The following is an 8,682-nucleotide window of genomic DNA, read 5'->3' on the forward strand; positions in this document are numbered from 1 at the left end:
TATATATTCAATTATAGGATTCTGCATTTATTCCCTCAACCCACATATATATATAATTGAGTATATATTCAATTATAGGATTCTGCATTTATTCCCTCAACCCACATATATATATAATTGAATATATATTCAATTATAGGATTCTGCATTTATTCCCTCAACCCACATATATATATAATTGAGTATATATTCAATTATAGGATTCTGCATTTATTCCCTCAACCCACAGATATAACGATCATTTACTCCAAGTGCCTGGTGCTGGGCAAGACGCTATCTCATTTATTAACTCATTTAATCTTTACAAAAACCCGGATAGAATTGTGAGCCCTGATTTAAAATAGGAAATTGAAACTCAGAGAATGTGAATGACTTGCTCATGGTTCCAAAGAAAGCAGCCGAATTAAGACTTGACACTGGTTTTACTTAAGCTGTCTCCATTTCTACCATATTGTAGCCACCTTTCTTTTAAATGACTTGCATTTTTGGTCTACCAGGTATAAGCCATTGCCTGACAGAAGAATAAATACCTGGGCAGTTGTGAAAGTTAACACAAATATATTGTTCATGGGGTTGACTCGTCTTGAGAGCTGAGGGCAGCTAAATGGGATCTACAAACCAAAAATAACAGGAAAAGAGAAGAAACTAAATAAAGCATCCTTACTGCCTCTTCAGCTGATCCATTGACTTTTTCTCTTCCTCAATTCTTGCTTTTACAGCCTTTACAATTGTGGCTTGGAAAAGTTCAGCCCCTCTAAAGGAAAATTGGAAACATAGGACAAATCAGTATTTATATCATTGTTACTCACCTTTCCCGGAAATGATTGCTACGGGTTAGGAAACATTTCTTTTTGTGCTATTGACTGGAGTTTCTCAGCTGGGAATGGGAGTAATGAGGCCCTGTCTAGAAGCCCCTTCCCAGTGGAGGAATACGGTGCAGACTTTCCCGGAAGGGAGTGGCTGCTCACAACCCTGGAAGTTCAGTAAAAAATAAAAAATAAAATGGTTTGTGTTTTCTAAGACATTAGAAGCCATGCACCTCTTCAAACCTGTCCCGAAGGACATTTTACCTTAGCAAAGAGTTACTCACCTGACCTTGTTATAACTGTCCCACTAGAAAACATTTGCAAGAACTGAGTTCAGATTCGTTCTCTACTCAATAAGCAGAAAAGGATATAGAGTGAGCTGAGGATTCCTTAAGGGAATATGCGAAGTTGGAGTGTGAGCTCCATCGATGGGATTTTCAGTCTCCTGCTTCTTTGATTCTATCTTTCCACTGCCTTCTGTTCTTTCTCACATTTCAAGCCAACTAATATCCTCAACTCTGTCCCATTGTCATCAGTCACATTCACTTGGCAAATCCCAAGTCTATAGGATCCCAGTGGTGTACTGGCCTGTTCTTGGATAGGCTGTCATCAGTGGTGCAGAAAACACATCACTGGCAGACTATCTGCTGTGCCACACTCCCCAGCAATTCTTCTGCTTATCTCTAGTGGCTATTTTAAACTTCTTACACATTTCTCAAATCTAAAATTCTGTCAAGGGCTTTTTACTCCTAGTAAATGACATAGCTTTATACTTCACAGAGAGAATCTAAGTCAGGAAGCAATTACTTACTCAGCTTCCTGCTACCTCTCCTGTGGACACCCTGTCCTGCAGTGACAGAGAAAGAGGTGACATTCTCCTGCCTAAGGCCTGCCTGTGCTCAGGTCTCTTCCCCACCTGCAGCCTAAGGGACTCTAGCCTTCTCTTTATTCCTCTATTTCCACATTTTCAACCTTTCCACTGCCATTGAAACCTGCTTACGAGCACGCAAAACATCTCAGACCTTACTAATCTTAGAAAACCCTTGTACACCTCACATTTTCCTATGCATACCCTTACATCACTGCCCCTGCACAGTCAGATATATTGCAGTCACTATCTCCAAGCCTTTACCTTCAACCTCAGTTCGATGGTGTTTGGTTCCAATCCCGACCTGTCAAGGTCACTGATTTTACTGTTCATTTGGCCAGTGTCTCTGAGACAGGGACATTAGTCTAGGGGATCACACACCTGACCTTGACACCTCCCTATCTCAGTGATATTCCCTTTAACACCTAGACCACTTCCCAGTTTTTCCCTCTAAACCTGCAAGATCAGGGGCTGGAAAAGGGTGGGATCTAAGAAAAGGAAGCCTGCCCTACCTTGATGCCAGGATTTGTGAAGCTTTTATATCTGCCACAACATGCAGGAAATAGTAACTCATGAATACTCTTCTCTGCAGCAGGAGGAAAGCAAAACATATGCTGTCCCAAATAATTCCTGCTTCACCACTGGGTAGTTTACATGTGGAATCATTATTAGCTAGGGCAGAAAGTAGAAAAAAAGTTTAAAATTAACATCCATTTCCATTGTTATTTTATAAAACCTGTGGTATGATCAGGCTTGGTTATTCACACAGGCTAATTAAAGCAACAGTCTGATCTATCAATTTGCTTATGAGTTACAAGCAAGGCAACACACTTTACATCCAATATGAACATTGATTCATAAGGCTAACCACAAAGTGAACTCTTGGCAACATAAGACACAGGAAGGGCTCTTTGCCAGAGAGGGATCCTGAGTATTCCTTTCTCTCAGGGAGAAAGAGACCCCGCCCCCACCCCCTCCCCACACACATACCCCAACAAGGGCTATAAAGAAATAATGTCTGCTTGTCCCAGTGTCAGAGCCCATGCTCTTGTAGAAAAGAAAACATCCTTTCTGGGAATGGGCTCTACCTAGAGTTAGGCAGCAGAGAAGAGATAATGCAGAAGGGTCTATTAGAAGAAGGGGTCTCGACAGCACATCTCATCCTAAGCCAAAACAAACTTCCAGTGACATTTATCCTCTGCAAAGTATAGCATGGATTGGAAGCCATGATGGGGGAGTGTCATGTTCAAGTTGCCCCGATTCTGAGCACCATGGAGGAACATGTGTGGTGTTGCCCTAGGTTCTGGTACAAGAGGCAGAGGGATGGAAATGGGATTTCTGCCTCCATCATGGTGGGAGTCTAATTCCAGAAACTCTGTGGCTCTTCCCATTTGGTTTCCTGAGTTTGAGGTTTTCTGAGCTTCCTGAGGAGAGAAAGGCCTGGAAGTCAGAATTACAATGATGAGCCAAGATTCTAACTACAACAACCACAGGTTTGAGTGGGCTTCCATAACCCTTTCTAATCAATCCCCCTCACTCCCCAGCCCCCCGCCCCTCCCCGCTTCCCCGGCGCCCTGGACCTGCCAGGATTGGGGAAGTTTGTAGAAGATAATCCAAAATGCCTGCAGTAGGGTGCTTCATGTTATGGACAATAGATTCACAGTGCCGTATAATCCTACAGCCTTTGTGTAGAGATTAAATTGAACTCTACTTTTATCTCTTTTCTTTACATGCTTTGGCCTAATTTTTTAATTAGAACAGTATAACTGTCCTTCCTTCTTTGTTCATCCATTCCCAAATTTGCTTTTCATACTTACGCATTTTATAGCCTTTGACTGTGCAGGCCAGGCTGAAAGCTTGGATTAACCAGCAACTATTTTCAACCAATTTTTCAATGTATCCACATGCTCCTATCTGAAAAACAAATGAGAATGGCACATTCTGAAACTCTGTGCCCAGAAAAATAGCTTTTTGTTTTGTAATCCCAACATGTGCAAGAATTCACAAAGTCTCAGCGCCAGTGATTGCAGGAGGTCTCAACAGTATTTAAAATTACAGTCACCGTGGAGTAGTGCAATTGATGCTTCAGTAGTACCATCATTTCCTAGGGAAAATTAAATCCAATGAGTAAAAGAAGAGTCTTTAGTGTGAGGTTTTCCGTACTTGGAAGCACCTCTCTTTTCAAAAAGGAAATCTTGAACCATGGTAGGAACAAGCAGAGCTCTATTTTAGCAAATGGATGGGCACTGAACCCCGGGACTTTTTGATACAGTTATTTCCTCACAAGTCAGACATATTAAACCTATGCTATTTGCCATGACATCGTCATAAACAAGCTGCATAATATAAAGTTCTTAGAATGTGTTATGAAGCTTTTTTTTTTGCCTTTTCTCTAAGTAAAGGAATCTTTTTTGTTGATTTGGATGTGGTTGTCTCATACCAATGATTTCTTGTCATAGTTATGTTAAGTTCAAGTCTTGAGGGGAAAAAAGTTTAAACAAACATTAATCATTGCAAGCTAACATATAAAGGTGACGGCTGAATTATGTATATTTCCTGGGAACAGGTGAGGTAGGAGAATATAATTAGGATTTGCTCCCAGATCAGCAGGTACTCAGCACTATTACTCACTGGAAAATGCTTTCTGAATTCATATTTCATTCCTACATAGCCATGCTTTTGTTCAGGTTCCCTAAGTTGGGAATATCCTCCCCACTTTGTCTCCCTGGATACCCTTTAATCTATCTTTCAAGTTTCTGATGGCTTCAAATGGCATCGCCTCTAAAGAGCCCATTCCCAGATTACTTAGGCAAGAAAGTAGGTACTCCTTTTTAGTTTAGTTTTGTTTTCCTGAAATGTTGTGATAATTAGTATCAACTCATTGATCATATTTAAATTATAGGTAGGTTGATCTTTGCTTTTAGAATGTGAATTACTTGAGGGTAAAGCCTGAGTACTATTTATCTCTAGCTCTTCAAGATATGAAACAGTGCCTAGCAAATAACAGTGAATATTGGTTTACACAATGAAGGAATGAATGGACTTTGTAGCCATACATTTTCTAAGAATGGTTATAGGGATCAGCTTCTGACAATGGATCCTTCACCATCAGACTGGCTTTAGAATGAAATGGCATTCTGTTGTCCTATCTCATACTGTCTCCTGTAACACTCAATACTACCCCCAAGTGTAAATAAATACTAGTGGGTAAAATTGATTTAAAAAAATCATTTTTACTATCAATTAGAAAATTAACATTTCAATGGACTGTAGAGAAAATGAATTATCAAATACATATTCATAGTTATATAAACTCAACTTTCTAAGACCTACACACAGCAGTGGATATGCCAAAAAAAAAAATCACATTCTTTCACAGCTGAATTGACTGCCTGGTGAGCTCATCTTTAAGTAGCTAGGAAGGGGAAAAGCAGGAAGTCATTACATCACCGTTCTTCTAATGCATTATCAGGTATAGCCTGAGAGTAGCAGGCACAACGATTAACTTTAAGTCAAGATCAATTAGAGATGTATTAACTCCTTCAGCTCATGAAAGGCTGTTATTCAATATTCTGGAATAATAAATAACTTAACTAGTGTCCTGTGGCCCAAAAGATTTTATGTGACTGGGATTACAGACAGTTTGAATTATCTATCAGGTTAGGAGAAAAGCTGTACCCTGGAACATGGAAATTTAAGAGCAGAATAGCCAAACTTTGTAGAGGAAAGAGGTGGGGTTTGCTGCAACCCTCTGTTGTCTTAACTGGGCCCTGCTCAGGATGCCTGTGCTCAGAGGCAATCATGAAGCTGTGATTTCCTCAGTGTCCAACTACATCTCATGGGTACATAAAACATTCATGCTTTCAGTAGCCTTTCCCATCTCATGCCCCACCCTACATAGTGTGATAGAGAGCTATGCTCATTTTATTTACTACTTCCACAACTCTTTCTAGATAAGAGAGTTGCTTTTAGCCAACATGATATGACTTTTGAAGAGATTCAATGACTGGTTTAACTCATAAATGGGTCATTTTGTAGTACAATAGGAGTGATAATAAATCATTCCTTAGACGAGATGGGATTTGAATTAATAAAATATGTTTTAGAATTTATTCCTATGAATACATATCCTCTTGTCATATGACCTTGAGATGCTAAAAATGAGCAAAATGGATTCTGTTTAATATGGCAAAACAAAGAGTAATAAATGGTCATTTGAATTCTGAATTTGCAACATCTTCTTTGGGGCTTTTAAGAGAGCAGTGTGATAGGCAATGGGCTTTTAATAACCACTGAATAGACTGTTTACCCTTACACTGAAACCACAAACATGTTACGCAGTGGGAGCCACTTACTGACAGTATGTTTTTCATCGTAATCACAAAAACGTTGTATGCAATCAGCCAGTCCCAATAGCGCAAGATACTTTTGATGGGTTTCAATAGCAAATCACCCCCAAAGAGCAGGAAATAGAAGCAGGCCACCAAGTAGCCCATGCAAAAGATGCTGATCCTGGTTGTCCCGGTGATGAAGATGATCGTGAGGACAAACCAGAAGAGGTAGCTGAAGATGATCACTTTGGACATGTCTAAGTACGATCTGGAAAACAAAACGAAACCATCAAAGGACAACAACACTAACAAACAAAAAATTAAGTCGGGAGATTCTACTTTAACAAGGGAAAAAAATCATACTACTCATTTGACTCTACATGAAAGCACTTTTCAAGTTAGACTGTGAACTCTGTACTCATCTTTCATCTGACACTGCCTCTTCTACAGGAAATCTTTACCTAATTCGTAATGGATGAATAGGAAGTTGTGAAAACACTGTGCACACGTTTATTGTTATTTGATTTGGATCAAATTTCCCACAAACAGCAACATTTCCTGTCTATTACTTGAGTATTCAAAAGTCCTGTCTTTCTTTAAGAGGCATAAATAATTGTATGGCAAAGGAAATTCTAAGATATAGATGCCTCCTGGAGTGAGAGAACAGTTAAGAGTGGGTTTCTTTTGATGAATGAAAAATGAATAGATTTAGGCTATTCTATGTTGCATACAAAGGTTTTACTAGAGATAAAAGTTTCTCCTTGCAGAAATAATTCTAACAAAGCAGACACAGCCTCGGTGGGGCTTGTATGCTCTGTCCAACACTCTCTCTGTCTTTGCCCATCCGTGGGTAGAGTCAAGATTCCTTTTTAGGGAAGCATTCCTCCCTCCCTGGCCTTCCTGATGGAAGGTGAGGCAACATTCAGTCTCAGTCATCTTGCAGCACATAGTAGTTGCTGGGAGTTTCCACGGCACAGTCATGGACACCTGACAGAAGTTACCCCTACAGGCCACATCCCATCTGAGTTTGTGTAATTAGAGCTTCTCCGTTTTAGAGGTTTTGCTTTGGTTGGTTCTCTTCCCGGGTTTGGAGAGAAGCACAGAAGAGCCGATCCTGGGTCACTTCTTTGATTAATGAGTTGTTATTTTCTAAGGGTCAAAAAGTAATCTCTTGATGAAATGTGCACTGCACTTGACCTCCTCAGCATTATTAGAGAATGAATTATGCCTTAAAGGTACATTGTCAGATTAATGAACTTTTGAACTTAACCTTTTTTAGAGTACAATACTCAACACTTAAATGTTTTTGTAAATTTTTTTTTCTAAAATATATTATACCTTTCCTTGACTTCATACCCAAAGGAGAGTGGATAAAATGTCAGTATTTCTCAGTATCCCAGGATCACTGCATATAGAGTTAGTGACTAACGGGAGACCTAATATCGGAATACACAGAAGGGCTTCCGATGTGTGTGTGTAAAGGTGGCATAAAACATCACACCAATTTGTTGGACTCCTACACTGCTGGTTGAGTTGAGTCTTAAAGGCTTTATAGGATGAAGAAACCTGTTGGGAAGGCAGACTGGAGCAGTCTTCACTGGTTGGGCACCAGGTGACAAAACCTATGAGGAGTCTGCAACACAGTGAATGCAGAAGGAATACACGGTGAGAAATTTAGTTTGGTTTAAACAAACGCTATGGAGCAGATGATTAGGCTGCCAAGATCCGCTGTCATCAGACTGAGGAAGGCAAAAATGTACAAAGGGAGCCCATGCACAGCCACAGAGGAGACAGTGCTCAAGGAGAGTGTCAGCAAAGGGCAGCTGTGGTGACCTCTAGTCTTTGGTGCCCAGTGAATACGGGGGTGGGGGGTGAGAAGGTTCAGGGGATGAAGAGGATGGACAGAAGATGATGAGAAAGGACAGGGGATGATGAGGAGGGATGGAGGATGAGGAAAAAACCAGTGATGAGGAGGAAAGATCTCTGCTAAAGAGCCAGGAAGCAGTATTTATCGTCACTTGTCACTTTGTGTATGAATAAGAGGAAAAAACCCAGGGCAACAAAAAGTGTGTTTAATGCTGACAGAAGCAGAAGCAGAACTATAATTCAGAGGCTCATCTTCCAGACAGGGAACCACCCTGTCTCACATTTATTAGCTTCATGTCAGCGTCACAAGAATGGCAGAGACAGAATTGGAAGTAGAGGTATATACTCCAAGTGAAAAGCATGCGCCAAAGTGGCTTTGAAACCTGTGCAGCTGTCCTTACCTGCAGTGAATGAAATCTGGTACAGGGTTATGTTGACTAAAGGAAGCTGCATCAAGGTTCATGCAAATCTCAACATTGTCCCCTGCCATAATTCGCACTGCAGCCTTGTTTTCATCCTCAAAAATCTGCCGTTGTAAAGAGGCACACAGAAGCAGCATGAAGTCATCTGGCAAAATAGAGATAATTAAACCTGAGTAGGAAACAGTTCCCATACAGCATGAGTTGCTCCTGAACTCCTAAGTGAGTTGTGTTTCCAGAGTTCCTGGATTCCAATGTTAGGGCCAAGTCCCACCTTTCCCACCATGGTGGTTGCAAGAGGGACCACAGACATTCCAGAAGAGTCCTTGGATCTTGCCTGCATGTTGGTGTGTGAAAGTATCGGGTGCTAATTACTAGTCTTCCTGACGCTC

The 8,682-nt window shown here is 40.6% G+C and overlaps 1 protein-coding gene across 6 annotated transcripts in view; it reads right to left on the reverse strand.

Annotated features, from left to right (window-relative positions):
• Positions 1 to 8,682, reverse strand: part of PIEZO2 (piezo type mechanosensitive ion channel component 2) — a 378,661-nt gene that overhangs the window by 61,810 nt on the left and 308,169 nt on the right. For all 6 annotated transcript variants that reach the window (XM_015595755.2, XM_015595756.2, XM_015595757.2 and 3 more), the window contains 5 exons: positions 8,273 to 8,438; positions 6,030 to 6,273; positions 3,492 to 3,588; positions 2,187 to 2,346; positions 665 to 754 (listed from right to left, as the gene is read on the reverse strand). In XM_015595755.2, the coding sequence (XP_015451241.1) occupies positions 665 to 754; positions 2,187 to 2,346; positions 3,492 to 3,588; positions 6,030 to 6,273; positions 8,273 to 8,438 (757 nt within the window). The remainder of the gene's footprint in view (positions 1 to 664; positions 755 to 2,186; positions 2,347 to 3,491; positions 3,589 to 6,029; positions 6,274 to 8,272; positions 8,439 to 8,682) is intronic.

The sequence above is a fragment of the Pteropus alecto genome, unplaced genomic scaffold (genome assembly GCF_000325575.1).
Source record: "Pteropus alecto unplaced genomic scaffold, ASM32557v1 scaffold146, whole genome shotgun sequence".
In the NCBI taxonomy this organism is placed as follows: Eukaryota; Metazoa; Chordata; class Mammalia; order Chiroptera; family Pteropodidae; genus Pteropus; species Pteropus alecto.